Below are 17,790 nucleotides of genomic sequence, written 5' to 3' on the forward strand. Positions count from 1 at the left end.
GATATATGTGTATTTACTGGCATTTTTTAAACTTGTTTTATGGTTGTTTTTGTAGTTCCTCTCTGTTCCTTTCTTCTGTTGCTCTCTTCTCTCATGATTAGTTGGCTTTATTTAGGGAAATACTTGGATTCCTTATTCTTTATTTTTTTACATACCTATTACTGTTTTTTGATTTGTGGTTATTATATGGTTTATATATAACATCTTCTGCATATAGCAGTCTATATTAAGCTGATAGTCACTTAATTTTGAACTCATTCTTTACTCCTCTCTCTCCATGTTTCAGATATTTGATATCATAGTTTACATCCTTTTATTTTGTGCTTCTCTTGACTGATTCTTACAGGTATACTTTTTTTTTTGACTGATTCTTACAGATATACTTTTTTTTCCTTTTATGCTTCCTATTTTCCTTACTCTTCCTTATGGTTTTTGTTTTCCATTTACAAAGTCCCCCATATCATTCTTGTAGGGCTGGTTTAGTGGTCATGAATTCTTCTAACTTTTGTTTGTATGGAAAATTCTTTATCTCTCCTTCCATTCTGAATGATAGCCTTGCTAGATACAGTATTATTGGTTGCAAATTTTCCCTTTACAGCACTTTGAATACATTGTGCCATTCTCTTCTGGACCTCAAAGTTTCTGCTAAAAAATCAGCAGATAGCCTTATGGGGTTTCCTTTGTATATAGTTGCCTCCTTTTCTCTTGCAACCTTTAAAATTCTTTTTTTTTTTATCACTATTTTTTGCTATTTTAATTACTATGTGTCTTGGTGTGGACCTTTTTGGGTTGAATTTGGTGGAGGATTTTTATGCCTCTTGAATCTGGATCTCCATTTCCCTCCTCAGATTCAGGACATTTTCAGTTATTATTTCTTGAAATACATTTGCTGCCCCAATTTCTCTTCTCCTGGGATCCCTATAATGCAAATGTCATTATGCTTGATAGAGTCACTGAAATCTCTAAGTCTATTCTCATTATGTAGTATTTGTTTGTCTCTCACCTGTTCAGTTTGACTGATTTATATTATTCTATCCTTCAGGTCACTTATATATTCCTCTGCTTCCTGTAACCTACTAGTTACCCCATCTAGTGTACTTTTAATTTCATTTATTGAGTTCTTCATCTCTGATATGTTATTTTTTTCTATCTCTTTGTCAAGGGTCTCACTTATGTCCTCCACTCTTTTCTGAAGTCTAGTGAGTATCTTTATGATCATCACTTTAAGTTCTTTATCAGGCATATTATATATTTCTATTTTGCTTAGATTTCCTGTTGCGATTTTGTCCTGTACTTTTTGTCTTCTGTCTCCTCATTTTGTCTATCTCTCTGTGTCTGTTTCTATGTATTAGGCAAGTCAGCCATATCATTTGCTCTTGAAAGTAGTGGCTTTATGTGGAAGAGGTCCTGTAGTATCCTACAGTGCAGTGTCTCCTGTTCACCAGAACCTCACACTTCAGGGGAATCTCCTATATGTGTTGCTTGCATCCTGCTGTTGTGTCTGAGTTGCTTTTTCTTTCAGTTCAGATGTCTGTACTGACTCTCTGCCTGTTGTGGCCTGTGCTTGCTCTCTGTGGTGTAAATAAGAACCCAGGAATCCATCTCTGAGGCACTTTAGGGCTCTGGGGTAGTGTGGGGGTGTTAGCAAAATTTGCGCTGAGCCAACAGTTCTAGGTCAGAGCTCCTGAAGCACAGTGGCTATGGTGGCCAGGGGCACATGACATCTATGTGTGTGTGGGTGGACAGGGTTCATTCATATTAAAATTTGCACTTAGCCCAGGGCAGTGGCCAGTAGTCTTGGAGTGGGGCAAGTTCTTAGAACACTGGGTCAGGCACACTGTTATCAGGTATTCTATTCTATTCTATTCTATTCTATTCTATGAGAGAGAAAGAGAGAGAGCAGGTAAGAGGAGCAGAGGGAGAAAGACAGAATCCCAAGCAAGCTCCACACAGTGCGGAGCCCAATGCGGGGCTCCATGCCACAACCATGAGATCATGAACTCAGCTGAAATCCTCAGACACTCAATCAACCGAGCCACCCAGACACCCCTAGCCAATCATCTTTTATGAACATCTAGATTGTTTCCACTTTTTCAGAATTATAAATGACAATGTGTAAACTTCCATATTTATGTATTATTGTGGACTTATCTGATTACTTGATTGAAATAAAGAAGTAGAATTGATGGGTCAAAATGTATAACATTTAAAATTTGATAAGTTATTGCCAAATTGCCTTCTACAAAAGTTGAATCAGTTTACCTTCCCATTAACACTTGAACTGTGCAGCGTTGGTGGTATAGTGGTGAGCATAGCTGCCTTCCATTAACACTTGAATCAGATTAAGACAACAAATTGGTCCTAGATTGAGGTATTTCACAAGAGCAAATAATAAATCTCTCCAGAGAGGATAATCTCAACTTAGATCACACAAATTCACACATATAAGTAAAGCCCTGCCAAAGACGGGCTCTTAAAAATTACAAAATGCACAATGAAATATTCCATAATAAGCAAGAGTCAGCCTATGAGCTCATCAACAGACACCATGAAGAGAGTGAAAAGGCAAGCCACAGATGGGAAAAAAATAATTACAAAACATATATCTGTTAAAGGACTTGTATCCAGAATATATGGTAAAATAAAAAACAAAGGGAGACCAGTGCTCACTTTGGCAGCACATATACTAAAATTGGAACAATACAGAGATTAGCATGGCCCCTGCACAAGGATGACATGCAAATTCATGAAGTGTTCCATGTTTTCTTAAAGACTTTTAATGAAAATAGCAAATGGTCAAAAAATAATGATCATTTGAAACATCCTATTTTGGGGGTAACTTGGTTTTATGGATGCTGAAATATTAGGTGAAATACAGCAATTAAATCTTTTTTTTAATTAAAAAACCCAAAAAACAAAAAACAAAACAAAACAAAACAAAACAAAAACAAAGGGAGATCAGCCTTTAAAAATTCCCTGAGAAGACAAAATCAGTTTAGTCATATATAAAGCTTAATTTAGCTTATTTTATAAGATTAACTTGACCTGGGTCATTTCTTGCTTATGCCTCGGAAAATCATAAGCAAAACTTTAACTGTTTCCCAAGTTTGATATGAGGTAATTACTAACCAATTCTCTACTATTTAAAAAAATTCTAGTATTATAACCAGTTACTGTGAAGAATAAATAGTCACTGCTTTCTCATTACATAAGCTACTTTATATACCCCTGAGACTCATTCCATGCTTTGGTTTCAGTGCTCCCAGTTTGCAAACTGTCTTTTTGGTGTGTGCATGATAAATTTTTACTATTTACTGCTTTGGTGATTCATTGGTTTTACTGAACTTTTGATAGCATAAAGAATTCTTACTAATCTATAAAGACAAGAGACAAAAACCTAATTTAAAAACTGAGCAAAAACAGTCTGAAAATGTCACAAAAGATATCCAAATGGCCAACATATATATATATGAAAAGATGCTCAACATTATTACTCATCTAGGTAATGTAAATAAGAACTAAAACGAGATACCACTACATGTTTGCCAGATTGGCTACAATTAAAAGGCTGATAATACCAATTGTTGATGAATACATGGAATCACTGAAATGCTTGTACATTATGAATGGGAGTCCAAAATTATACAGCCAGTTTAGAAAACTGATTGGAGTTTCTTTTCTTCTATTTTCTTTTTAATTTTAGAGAAAGAGAGAGAGTGGGGGCAGGGAGAGGGGAGAGAGAGAGAGAGAGAGAGAGAGAGAGAGAGAGAGAGAGAGAATCTCAAGCAGGCTCCATGCATGGAGCTCCAGCATGGAGCCTGATGTGGGACTTGATCCCACAAACCTGGGACCATGACCTGAGCCGAAATCAAGAGTCAGACACTCAACCAACTGAGCCACCCAGGTACTTCCTGATTGGAGTTTCTAATGAAATTAAACATTTTTTCAAAATTGATGTAGGAAATAAAAACCTTAGATGTAGGAAGCATAAAGGATACTAAGCATATTAATAAACCTAAATCCATACCTAGATACATTACAGTGAAATTATCAAAACCTAAGGGAATATGTTAACACAACCAGAGAAGGTCTAGAAACAATGACCTACCCAGTAGTAATTAGAATCTCTAATGCCCAGGAGAGCCTGGGTGGCTCAGTCAGTTGAGTGTTGGACCCTTAATTTCAGCTTAGGTCATGATCTCATGGTTTGTGGGTTAAAGCTGTGCATTGGTTTCCACACTGACAGTATAGAGCCTGTTTGGTATTCTCTCTCTCTCCCTCTCTCTCCTTCTCTCTCAAAATAAAATAAAATAAAATAAAATATAAAATATATAAAATAAAATATAAAAAATAAAATAAAATATGATTGGCTAAGAGTTTGAGTTTTTTTGTTTGTTCATTTGTTTTGTTTTTAAATTCCACATATAAGTGAAATCACATGTTAGTTGTCTAGTTAGTTGACTTATTTCACTTAGCATAATACCCTCTACATCCACCCAAATTATCACAAATGGCAAATCTCACTCATTTTACAGCTGAGTAATATTCCATTATGTATACATACCACATCTTCCTTATCCATTCATTTATCACTGGACACTTAGGTTGCTTCCATATCCTGACTATTGTAAATAATGCTGCAATAAATATGTGGGGTGCACACATCTTTTTGAATTAGTATTTTTGGTTTATTTGGGTAAATATCCAATAGTGTAATTACTGAATCATGTGGTATTTCTATTTTTAATTTTTTGAGGAATTTCCATACTGTTTTCCATTGTGATTACACCAATTCGCATTCCCACCAACAATGCACAAAGGCTCCCTTTTCTCCACATCCTTGCCAACATTTGTTATTTCTTGTATTTTTGATATTAGCTTTCTGACTAGGGTGAGGTGATATCTCATGGTGGTTTTGATATGTACTTTCCTGATGATTAGTGATGTTGAGCATCTTTTCATCTGTCTGTTGGCTATCAGTATGTCTTCTTTGGAAAAATGTCTAGTCAGGTCCTCTGCCATTTTTAAATCAGGTTGTTTGGAGCTTTTTGGTGTTGAGAACAAACTGGTGGTTAGCCAGAGGGGATGTAGATGGGATGATGGGAAAAATAGGTGAATGGGATTAAGAGGTACAAACATCTAGTTATAAAATAAGTAAGCACAGAGATGAAAAGTACATCATAGGGAATATAGTTGATAGCACTGTAATAATTTTGTATAATGACTACACTTCTCCTGGTGAGCATGAGTAATATGTAGAATTGTTGAATCAATGTGTTGTACACCTGAAACGAATATAACACTGTATGTTAATTACACTTCAATTTTAAAAATCTCAGAATTGAACTGAAAGTTGTTGTGAATGCTAAATTAAGTTAAAATGAGAGCAAGTGAAATGAAATATAAAATATGATTTAAAATTATCCTTGCAAACTAAATATGTACTTTTAATTAAATGTTTTCTGTTAAGATTTAAAAAAAAAGATTGGTTAAATAAATTACAGTATATCTACACAATGATATACAGAATGGCCACAGAATCCAGAAACACAGATTTATTAAAAATCAAACATTTATCCCCTTCTTGTGCACCCACTTCTTCTGGTGTACAACAAAGGGACAGGCTTATTTGGTGAAACCAGTGCCACAATCAACTGAGGCAATGCACTTCAGATGCATATGCAGGGATTGAGGGAAATACTGCATTTATGCATCATGTTCATTGCAATTTGCACAGCTCATTGAACTCTACATTGCTAATGAAGGACAACACACCAAACATATCATATTGATTTGATATTATAATACCATATCAATAAATCAATTGTTATGGGTATTTGCCTATTTTTCCAGAGTTTTATAGTTCCTCCTTATAATAAGAAGAAAGATTTATTAGTACTGGCAAAAAAAGACCACAATTTATTAATGGAAAAAATTATAGAATAGAATGCATTGTATAATGCCAGCTTTGTAAAAACATATGTGTGTGTATTTGTATATGCATAGTAAAAATTCTGGAGGGCCTTCATATTTTATTTCCATATTGTTTCATTTTATGAGCCTTTATTTCCTTTATAACCAGAAAACCAATATAAATTTCCATTATGAAAAACTTGAACAAACAATAGTCGAAGCCGTGCTTGGGGTTAAAAGACAGTTGTCAATGTCTATAAACTGACCAATGCCTTCCTCGTTTCAAGCCGTCTCTGTGTGAATGCTGGGACTGAGGCAGAAGGGAAAGAGGTGTTAGTGAAAAATCCAGAAAGTGAGGATGAAGGACTCCAGGTATTGAGAAAGGGAAAGAGAGGGGGTACCTCTATTTGTAAAATTGAGTAGTAGAGTCAGGATATAAAGAGCTTAGATCTACCTGGAGGGAAGGAAAGTTTACCAGGGTACTGGATCCTGTTTTTTCCACATTTCTCTCTGACCTCTAATTGTTCATAATCCCAAAAAAGGGGTACCTCTCTTTGTAAAATCGAGTAGTAGAGTCAGGATATAAAGAGCTTAGATCTACCTGGAGGGAAGGGAAGTTTACCAGGTACTGGATCCTGTTTTTTCCACATTTCTCTCTGACCTCTAATTATTCATAATCCCAAAAAAGGGTGGAGGAGATGCTGGTGGCATGAATTCTTTATCCTCCTTTCACTTTTTAGATCAAGACTCATGGGGCGCCTGGGTGGTTCAGTCGGTTAAGCGGCCGACTTCAGCTCAGGTCACTATCTTGTGCTCTAAGAGTTCAAGCCCCATGTGAGGCTCTGTGCTGACAGCTCAGAGCCTGGAGTCTGCTTCTGCTTCAGATTCTATGTCTCTCCCTCTCTCTGCCCCTCCCATGCTCATGCTCTGTCTCTGTCTCTCAATAACAAATAAAAAAATTAAAAAAAAATTTTTTTTTAATTTAGATCCAGACTCAGGACCAAATAAGTATTAATTAATGAGAGGAATAAGAGAGCAGGGTACTTCTGCAGGGCCTATCCAGCGATCATCTTAACTATGGCTGTATAGTTTTCAAGGTTCTCATCCTAGAATCAGGTCTGTAGGAACATTTTCAACCCATCTCACTGGGAATACATGAGGTTTACTATCCCTAGGTTACTCTTTTTTTTTTTAATTAATGTTTATTATTTATTTTTGAGAGAGAGAGACAGAGTGTGAGAGGGGGAAGAGGCAGAGAGAGAGGGAGACACAAAATCTGAAGCAGGTTCCAGGCTGAGCTCTCAGCACAGAGCCTGATATGGGGCTTGAACCCACAAACCATGAGCTCATGATCTAAGCCAAAGTCAGCCACTTAATCGATTGAGCCACCCAGGCGACCCCCTAGATTACTCCTTGCACAACAGTTAGGTTTTATTACTGTAATTCTTACCAGATGCCATTTGCAGTTTGAGAGCTTGGGGTTTTGTTTTTTGTTCGTTTGTTTTTTAAATAATTGCCTATCTTTCTAACTTCTCTCTATATCTTCCTGAGCAACTTCTCCAGTGTTTCTGGTCCTCTTCTTGTCAGCCACAAATGTAGTCAACATGAGGTCCACTATTTATATAAAGATATAATTTCTATAACAACATGATTAATTATTTCCATATATCTCCATATCTCATATAAAGAGATTTAAGATTATCGATACATTCAGTTAATACAGAAGACTGCAATCACATTATAGATCCAATTATGTATTGAAAGGGCCTGGTATGTTGTAGGCCCATACTGAAGTTAGCTTCCTTCCAAAGAGAGAAATAAATATGTATTGCCAACTTTAAAAGGAAACATGCAATCTTGATATAACCAAAGATTTCTGAAGACACGGAAACATTAATAAAAGAAAAAATTGATAACTTGGACTTTATAAAAAGAAGACTCTCTGCTTTTCAAAACATACTCTTACGAAAGTGAAAAGGCAAGCCAGAGACGGGAAGAAAATATCTGCAACACATATATTGCACAAAGGACTTATATCTGGAACACATTACAAAAACTCTTACACTTCAAGAAGATCGGCAAAAAAACTGAACAGATATTTTACAACATAAGATACATGAATGGCTAAAAGAACATAAGAAAAGATACTCAACTCTACTAGTCAACAGGAAATTGTAAATTAAAACCACCATGAGATATCATTTCACGCTCACTAGAATATGTAAAACTAAAACAATGCAATACCATACAAATGGCCAGAATGCCAGTAAGTCAATCTGGGCAATAATAACACTGTAAGAAAACCATTGGTATGAAAGATGAGGAAAAGGTAATGGTCTAGTCCTGGAGACTAGGTTTGAATGATAAGAGTAAACTGGTTGGTTTGGGACTAAAGAGGGATCAAAAGCAGGGAAAACAATGGAATTTGACAACCCTAAAACTCAAGGAATTAGAAGGGGGTAGGGAGTAGGAAGAGGGTATCAGATCCCAGACTTAAAATACCCCTTTATTTGCTGATTATAGACCTGACCTGCACAATAGAATAGGGAAAAGAGAGTAAATATGCAGAGGTTATATGATTTATTCCTTGTTTCAGATATTTGTCTAATGAATGGGTAGAGGATTGGATTTAAATATTTTAGCTATTGTGGTAAGTATCATTGTTCACCAAATATTCCAGTTTCTCTTCCTACTATATATATCCCTCTTTGCAGGATTATACATTCTGCCCCATTGAATTCAGGTGGCCACATGTATTAGTTATCTACTGCTGTGTGACAAATTACTCCAAAACTTAGCAATTAAAAACAATAAATATTTAACATCTATTTCACAGTTTCGGTGAGTCAAGAATTTGGGAGTGGGAGTAGCTTAGCTAGTTATTTCTGGCTTAGGGTCTCTCATGCGGTTATAGTCAAGATGTTTTCTAGGGCTGCAGACATTTGAAAACTTGACTGGAGTAGGAAGATCCTCTTCCAAGAGGGCTCATTTATATGGATGTTGGCAGGATATTTCTGATCCTCAGTGACTACTGGTGAAGGGCCTAAGGTCCTCACCATATGTGTCTAATCATTGGGTTATTTTAGTGTCCTCGTGACATGGGCAGTTGGCTTCCTCAAGACTGAGTAAACTAAAAGAGAGATCAAGAAAGAAGTTGCAGTGCCTTTTATGACCCTGTCTTGGAAGTCACACATCATCACTTCTGCCATCATGTATTTGTTAGAACCAAGTGACTAAGTCCAACACTCAAAGGGAGAGAAATTAGGCTCTACTTTCTGAAGGAAGGAATTTCAAAAAATTTGTGGACATACTTTGAAAACCACCACACCTGCTGATTTTGCCTTTGCTGAATATACCAGGTCACTTTTTCTACTACTCTGTCTTTATATATTAAGCAAGAGCTGAAACACAAGAGAGAACACAATGCTCAGTATTCCCACTGACCCAACACAATTATGACCCTGAGAGTTGGTTTCACTTCTTGCATTCTCTGAATTTCTATTTTTACAAAAGCATTAGATCATAGATTTATTTATTGATGTTAGATAAGATACAGCCATATGAAGATGATATAAATCGAAATACATATGTTCAATCATAGAGTGGTCTTTTAGGTCCATAAAATTAGGATTTATCTAGTAACATCCCAGGCACAGCACAAAGTACTATACATAAACCATATTATACGAACTTCAAATGTCTCTAATAGATATACATATGCATATTAATATGGCTGGTCTGATTCATTTTTGGTTACTATTTGCATAGAATGAGTCTTTTCATCTTTTCACTATATTCAGGTCTAACATGGGTCTCTCATGGAAAGAATATAGATGAATCATTTTTAAAATCAATTCTACCAGTCTCCACCTTCTTATTGGAGTATTTAGTTCATGTACATTTAAATAGTTACTGACCAATCCCTATCAAATAACGCCAGCATTCTTCACAGAGCTAGAACAAACAATCCTAAAATTTGTATGGAACCACAAAAGACCCCAAATATCCAAAGCAAACCTGAAAAAGAGAACCAAAGCTGGAGGCATCATAATTCTGGACTTCAAGCTGTATTACAAAGCTGTAATCATCAAGACAGTATGGTACTGGCACAAGAACAGACACATAGATCAATGGAACAGAATAGAGAACCACAAAACGGACCCACAAACATATGGCCAAATAATCTTTGGCAAAGCAAGAAAGAATATTCAATGGAAAAAAGTCTCTTCAGCAAATGTTATTGGGAAAACTGGACAGTGACATGCAGAAGAATCAACCTGGACCACTTTCTTACACCATACACAAAAATAAACTCAAAACGGATGAAAGACTTAAACGTAAAACAAGAAGCCATCAAAATCCTAGAGGAGAAAACAGGCAACAACCTCTTTGACCTCAGCTGCAGCAGCTTCTTGACATGTCTTCAGAGGCAAGGGAAACAAAAGCAAAAATGAACTATTGGGACCTCTAAGATAAAAAGCTTCAGGGGACCTGGGTGCCTCAGTCAGGCTCATGGGTTTGAGCTCCGCATTGCGCTCTGCTGTAGTGGTGCAGAGCCTCCTTGAGATTCTCTGTCTCTCTCTCCCTCTACCCCTCCCTCACTCACACTGTCTCTGTCTCTCTAAAAATAAATAAATAAACTTAAAAAAAAAAAAGATAAGCTTCTGCACAGAGAAGGAAACAATTAGCAAAACTAAAAGACAACCTACAGAATGGGAGAAGATATTTACAAATGACATATCAGATAAAGGGTTAGTATCCAAAATCTATAAGGAACTTATTAAACTCAACGCCCAAAAAACAAATAATCCAGTGAAGAAATGGGCAGAATACAGGAATAGACACTGTTCCAAACAAGACATCCAGATGGCTAACAGACACATGAAAAAATGCTCAACATCAAATGTATCATCAGGGAAATACAAATCAAAACCACAATGAGATACCACCTCACACCTGTAAGAATGGCTAAAATTAACAGGCAACAACAGATGTAGGCGAGGAGGCGGAGAAAGAGGAACCCTTTTGCACTGCTGGTGGGAATGCAAACTGGTACAGCTACTCTGGAAAACAGCATGGAGGTTCCTCAAAAAATTAAAGATAGAACTACCCTATGACCCAGCAATTGCACTACTAGGTATTTATTCAAAGGATACAGGAGTGCTGATTCAAAAGGGCACATGCACCCCAATGTTTATAGCAGAGCTATCGACAATAGTCAACATATGGAAAAAGCCCAAATGTCCATCGACTGATGAATGGATAAAGAAAATGTGGTATATATTTACAATGGAGTATTACTCGACAATCAAAAAGAATGAAATGTTACCATTTTCTTTTAAAAAAATTTTTTTTACATTTATTTATTTTTGAGAAACAGAGTGAGACAAAGCATGAGTGGGGGAGGGGCAGAGAAAGAGGGAGACACAGAATCTGAAACAGGCTCCAGGCTCTGAGCAAGCGGCAGCATAGAGCCTGATGCAGGGCTCAAACCCACAAAGTATGAGATCATGACCTGAGCCGAAGTCGGATGCTCAACCAACTAAGCCACCCAGGTGCCCCTGTAATGTTACCATTTTCAACAACATGGATGGAAATAGAATGTATTCTAAATGAAATAAGCCAGTCAGAGAAAGACAAATATCACATGACTTCAATTTAAAACAGATGAACATAAGGGAAGAGAAGCAAAAATAATATAAAAACAGAGAGAGAGACAAACCATAAGAGACTCTTAAATACAGAGAACAAACTGAGGGTTGCTAGAGGGGGTTCGGGTGGGGGAAAGGGCTACATGGGCGAGGGGCATTAAGGAGGACCCTTGTTGGAATGAGCACTGGTGTTATATGTAAGTGATGAATCACTAAATAAATAAATAATCACTGATAACTTGTGAGGATAGCATACCACATACAGTTGTCAAATCACTATGTTGTATACCTGAAAATAACGTAACATTGTGTGTCAACTATACTTCAATTTTAAAAAGAAATAAAAAATAATAATTACTGATTAAAAAAAAGAAAACCACCATACCATATGATTTGCTCTAATAAAATTGGTGGCATGTATGAGGTCTAGGTAGAAGCTTTAAGGGCCTGTGAGTGGTTTGCCTGCCTCTTTTTCTTCTTCCATAAGACAGGCAATATCTCAGATAGAAAGCCTGGGTCCTAGAGTAAAGATGATGTATGGGTACCTGGGTGGCTCTAGTAGGTTGAGCATCTGACTTCAGCTCAGTTTGAAATTTCACGATTCGTGGGTTCAAGCCCCATGTCAGGCTTTGTGCTTTTGCCAAGTCTGCTTCAAATTCTCTCTCTGCCCTTCCCCCACCACAACTTGCATGCTCTCTCTTGCTCTCTCTCTCTCAAAAAAAATGAACGTTAAAAAAATTTTTTTTAAGATGATGTAGAACAAAGCTACAGTCAGTTCACAATACTATGAGTGAGAAGTAAACCATTGCTGCTATAAATCATTAAGATTTGGATGTTGTTTGTCATTACAGCCTAACCTAGCCTATCATGATTATTTACAATAATGGTAGGTATTATTATCCTCAATGTACAGAAGCATAGAGCTATCAGGGTGGCCTTTTCCCCACGTTCCACTTCATCCCTCCAAATCTTTAATCTATACAGAAATAGTTTCTTTGGAGTGCAAAATAAACAAACAAAACCTAGCAGATTCAGACAGTTCCAAGATTAGAAGAGATATTATAGATCCTTTAATTAAAGTATCTTTTAAGAATCCTGAGTTCAGCATCCTTCCTAATTGTACAGCTTCTGATCAAAACACCACCAGTAATAAGAACTTATTACCTATTAGTGCAGTCTATTCTATCTTTGTACTATTAAGATTACAGAAAAATTCTTCCTTATATTCAGCTAATCCTGATTCCCTGCAAGTTTTACCCACTGGTCCTGGTCTTGGAGCCTCACAGACTAAATCTAAATCCTTTTTTATTTGATTGGCTTTCAGATAGTTTGAGACAATTCTACATTATCTTGGATCTCTCTTTATCACCCTTATCCCTTCAAATTCACAAAATATCTGTCCTGTTTTTATTGCTGTAGGGTTCTAATAATGGTTTTTTGTGCATTTCCTCCTAGGTAGCATTTGTGCATTTTAACACCTTGATCCCAGATAGTCAAACTAATAATGAGAATTTTAGAATACAAGAGAGGTCAGTGAGGAAGATAGTACATGCCACCGTGGAAGAAACAAAATTGTTATAGCCTGGTATTCCCAATCATTCTTGGGGAGCAAGCAAGAAAAGTTCACAAACCTCTTCCTAAGTTTCATTAGTGCACTTTAATGAAATGAAATCTCTTTTTATTCAATAAAACAATGTAAATGTTTTATTTTAACTGGCCAATAAGGAAACATTAAAGGCAAAACTTTTTTTTTCCTTAGCCTGTAACACTCAGAAACAGGATCAACTCTTTCTCCAAAACAAATGTGTTAATTTAAATCTGTCTGCAATGAAACAAAAGGGAAGAGAAAGCTGTATTCTGTTCACTGGCACCCTTAAAAATTATTATGTTTAGAACAATACTTTTGGCCTTATTTAGGGCTATACCAAGGAACAAAGCGAGGATAAACAGCATAAAAACGAAGTCAATGTGGTAGTATGAAAAGAAGAAATGAGTGGAAGACTGCAGAGGGGGAATCTAGTTTCTGCTTTGCCACTACCTGGACATGTGACATACACAAACTGCTTCACTTCTCTGGACCTCAGTTTCCTTATCTGTAAAATGTTGTAAATGGAATAGATGGCTTAGAAAGTCTTTCAGCTTTTTTCATGATAAATTTAATTAAAAAAATTTTTTTAATGTTTATTTATTATTCAGAGACAGAGAGACACAGAGCGTGAGCAGGGGAGGGTCAGAGAGAGGGGGGAGACACAGAATCTGCAGCAGGCTCCAGGCTCTGAGCTGTCAGCACAGAGCTCGATGCGGGGCTCAAACTCACAAACTGCGAGATCATGACCTGAGCCAAAGTCAGTCGCCCAACCAACTGAGCCACCCAGGTGCCCCAAGTTTAATTTTTTAAAAAGTTTTATGTATTTAAAGGGCACCTGGGTGGCTCAGTTGGTTAAGCATCCAACTTTGGCTCAGGTCATGATCTCGGGGTTCGTGAATTTGAGCTCTGCATCAGGCTCTGCACTGACAGTGTGGAGCCTGCTTGGGATTCTCTTTCTCTCCCTCTCTCTCTCTGCCTCTCCCCCACTTGCACTCTCTCTCTCAAAATAAATAAACTTAAAAATTATTTTAAAGTTTTATTTATTTAAGTAATCTCTACACCCAACATGGGGCTCAAACTCACAACCCTGAGCTCAACAGTCAGACACTCTTCGAACTGAGCCATATGTTTAATTTTAACTCAAAGAGGTATATACAATTTTCTAGTATGGAGGAATGGAACCACTGGTATACTGGTAAATGTTTGATAATAATATAAATGTTTAACAATAATTGGCTTTCCAGGGAGTATAAAAGCTCTGTTTTGATGTGCAACAAAACAGTGCTGTAAATAATTCTACCATGGCCAGTTTTCAAGCTACGAACTGTTTAACAGCCTGTAGCAAAATTTCTGAAAATTAGCATTCAAAAGCCAGTAAGAGCAGGCTCCAGCACACCAGCAGATAGGACTCCATTTATTCATTTGTCTATTCCGTTAATTCAACAAACACTCCCTGAGTATTTATTATGTGCAGGTATTAAATTAACTGGAATACGTAAAGGTGTAAAATTCGGTTCTTGTCCTAAGAGGTTTAGATTCTAGTAAACAGGAAATGAGTACAGACAACTCTAATGTTATAAAGAACATGACAAATAATATAAAAAGACAGGCATAAATAAAATACTATAAAAGTTCAGAGGAGAAAGAGACTATTGCTTTGTGAGGTTATTGGGTGGAAGGGACCTTGAGGAAGGAAAAGAGATTTCTCAAAAAGAATAAGGCTACATGTCGGGTGCCTGGATGGCAGTCGTTTGGGCATCTGACTCTTGGTTTCAGCTCGGGTCATGATCTCACGGTTCGTGAGTTTGAGCCCCACATAGGCCTCTGTGCTGTCACTGCAGAGCCTTCTTGGGACTCTCTCTCTCTCCCTCTCTCTCCGGCCCTCCCCTGCTTATACTCTCTCTCTCTAAACAAACAAACAAACAAACAAATTAAAAAAAAAAATAAGGCTACATACAGGTATATTTTTTAAAAATTTTTTAATGTTTATTTTTATTTTGAGGAGAGAGAGAGACAGAGCATGAGTGGGAGAGGGGCAGAGAGAGAGAGAGAAAGAGACAATCCAAAGCAGGCTCCAGGCTCTGAACTGTCAGCACAGAGTCCAATGCAGGGCTCTAACCCACAAACTGTGAGATAATGACCTGAGCTGAAATCACACACTCAACTGACTAAGTCACCCAAGTGATCCAAAGATATTTTTTGTTTAGAAGAGTTATCTAATAGGAAAGAAGTAGCAGTGTACGTTGGGAAACTAGGAACCTGAGAAGAAATACTTAGAGGAAGGTAGAAATAAAGAGGCCAAAAAGTGATTATATAGGTAGGAGAATAATAAAAGCCACCAGGTCAGATGGCTCCACCAAGAAGAACAATCTTAAAATGGAAGGAGTTTAATACTATTATGAGGAAACTGAAGTGCAATTTAGAAAATAAGATAGTAAGGAAGGTTTAGGTCATTCCTAAGAAGGACAATTCTTATAGTTTAGGATTTCATTCCAAGTTTCTTCAGATTTTACCAGTGAGATCATAGAGTTACTCCCAGTAATCACCAGGAATCAAGGACAATAAGGAATCTAGAAAAATGTAAAGGTGGCCTTAATTATTACACATAAGGGAAAAATGATTTCTAGAAATGACAGCCCAGTTAGTGACTTTAATTCTTTGCAATACCCTAAAATGAAACAGATGATTTGTGAACACTTGGAGAAAGGTAAAATATAGAAATGGGTACGAGTTAATTAAAACAAGTCATACCAAATAAATTACATTTCTTTTATGGATATAGCTGGCAAACAGATGAAAGACATCCTCCATTAGTTAGGTATGATGTATCCTGATTTCAGATTTGTATTTGACAGATTATCTCATGGTGACAGTGGTGATACATAGGAGAAATAGGTACTACTTGAGAAGTACAGTTAGTTGAATTTGTAGCTGTCTACATAGAAGGACCATGTGACCTGGACAAAGGTCTACAGTGATGGGCCACACTTGGCCTTGTCCCTTCAACATTTTTATCAGCAAATTAGGGAAAGGTACGTAATCTATGTCTTCAGCATTAATATTTAACATCAAGATAGGAGATATAACTAAAATGGTGAGTTAGAACCAGACTGAAAAAAAAAAAAACCTTCAAAGGTAAACTAGCAGTATGACATAGCTGCTATAAAAATCAAAAAAGGGGGTGCCTGGGTGGCTCAGTCAGTCAAGCATCAGACTTCGGCTCAGGTCATGATCTCACAGCTTGTGAGTTTGAGCTCCATGTCAGGCTCTGTGCTGACAGCTGGGAGCCTGGAGCCTGCTTCGGATTGTGTGTGTGTCTCTCTCTGCCCCTTCCCTGCTCACGCTCTGCCTCTCTCTCTCTCTCTGTCAAAAAAATAAATAAGTAAATAATAAATAAATAAACATTAAAAAAATTTTTTAAAGAAAAAAAAATGGTCATATTTAAATGATGTACAATATCCAGGTGCCTAGGTGGCTTAGTCATTTAAGCATCTGACTCTTGATCTCACTTAGGTCATAATCTTAGGGTCATGAGTTCAAGTCCAGTATTGGACTCTGTACTGGATGTGGAACCTACTTAAAAAAAAAAAAAAAAAAACGACGTAAAATATCTAGGAACTGATCAGATCATATCTGGAAGATGGTAATTACTTAGTCTCTTATTTTGTAAAATGGGGATAATGATGATACCTATTTAACAGGGTTGTTTGTGACAAAAAAAAAAAAAAATATCTAGCTGCCATCTTGCGTCCCTACATGTGTACACCTAATCTCAACTGGTCCACCTGAGACCCCTGAGCGCCAACCCTAGTCCCCCGCATGGCCCACATCCACTCCAACAAGATGAAAGAAACTATCACGAACCAGTAGAAACTTGCCAAACTGCAAGCACAAGTGTGCATTGGTGGGAAAGGAACCGCTCCCTGAAAGAAGAAGGTGGTTCATAGAACAGCTACAGCATATGATAAAAAACTTCAGTTCTCCTTAAAGAAGTTAGGGGTAAATAATATCTCTGGTATTGCAGAAATGAATATACTCACAAACCAAGGAACAGTGATCCACTTTAACAACCCTAAAGTTCAGGCAAACGCTTTCACCATTACAGGCCATGCTGAGACAAAGCAGCTGACAGAAATGCTCCCCAGTATCTTAAACCAACTTGGTGCAGACAGCCTGACTAGTTTAAGAAGATTGGTTGAAGCTCTGCCCAAACAATCTGTGGATGGAAAGGCACCACTCGCTACTGGAGATGATGATGATGAGGATGATGATAAAGTTCCAGATCTTGTGGAGAATTTTGATGAAGCTTCCAAGAATGAAGCAAACTGAATTGAGTCAACTTCTGAAGAAGAAAAAACTTGAAGCAATTACTGGGAGCTGCTATTTTACATTATGACTGCTTTTTAAACATTTTGTTCATGGATCTGATAAAATCTAGATCTCTAATATTTTTAAGCCCAAGCCCCTTGGACACTGCAGCTCTTTTCAGTTTTTGCTTATACACAATTCATTCTTTGCAGCTAATTAAGCTGAAGAAGCCTGGGGATAAAGTTTGAAACAAGGTTAATAAAGTTCTTTGCCTAGTAAAAAAATAATAATAATAAGATAATATATTAAGGAGCTTAGAAGAGTGTTCAA

General features: G+C 37.0%; 2 protein-coding genes and 1 non-coding gene across 4 annotated transcripts in view; 2 read left to right on the forward strand and 1 right to left on the reverse strand.

Annotated features, from left to right (window-relative positions):
• Positions 1–17,790, reverse strand: part of LOC128311130 (protein SPT2 homolog) — a 75,070-nt gene that overhangs the window by 30,098 nt on the left and 27,182 nt on the right. The window lies entirely within an intron of this gene.
• LOC113602608 (U6 spliceosomal RNA) lies at positions 2,663–2,766 on the forward strand. Its single transcript, XR_003424092.1, has one exon. It is a non-coding gene; the product is annotated as a U6 spliceosomal RNA (small nuclear RNA).
• On the forward strand, positions 16,956–17,755 carry LOC106989131 (transcription factor BTF3-like). Its single transcript, XM_053200055.1, has one exon. The coding sequence runs from the start codon at positions 17,179–17,181 to the stop codon at positions 17,479–17,481; it is 303 nt and encodes a 100-aa protein (XP_053056030.1). The 5' UTR covers positions 16,956–17,178; the 3' UTR covers positions 17,482–17,755.

This window comes from Acinonyx jubatus, chromosome A3, assembly GCF_027475565.1.
Source record: "Acinonyx jubatus isolate Ajub_Pintada_27869175 chromosome A3, VMU_Ajub_asm_v1.0, whole genome shotgun sequence".
NCBI lineage: Eukaryota > Metazoa > Chordata > Mammalia > Carnivora > Felidae > Acinonyx > Acinonyx jubatus.

Excerpts from the sequence above, each read along its gene's own strand:
- LOC106989131 (XM_053200055.1), top strand. The coding sequence starts at position 17,179 with ATGAATATACTCACAAACCAAGGAACAGTGATCCACTTTAACAACCCT.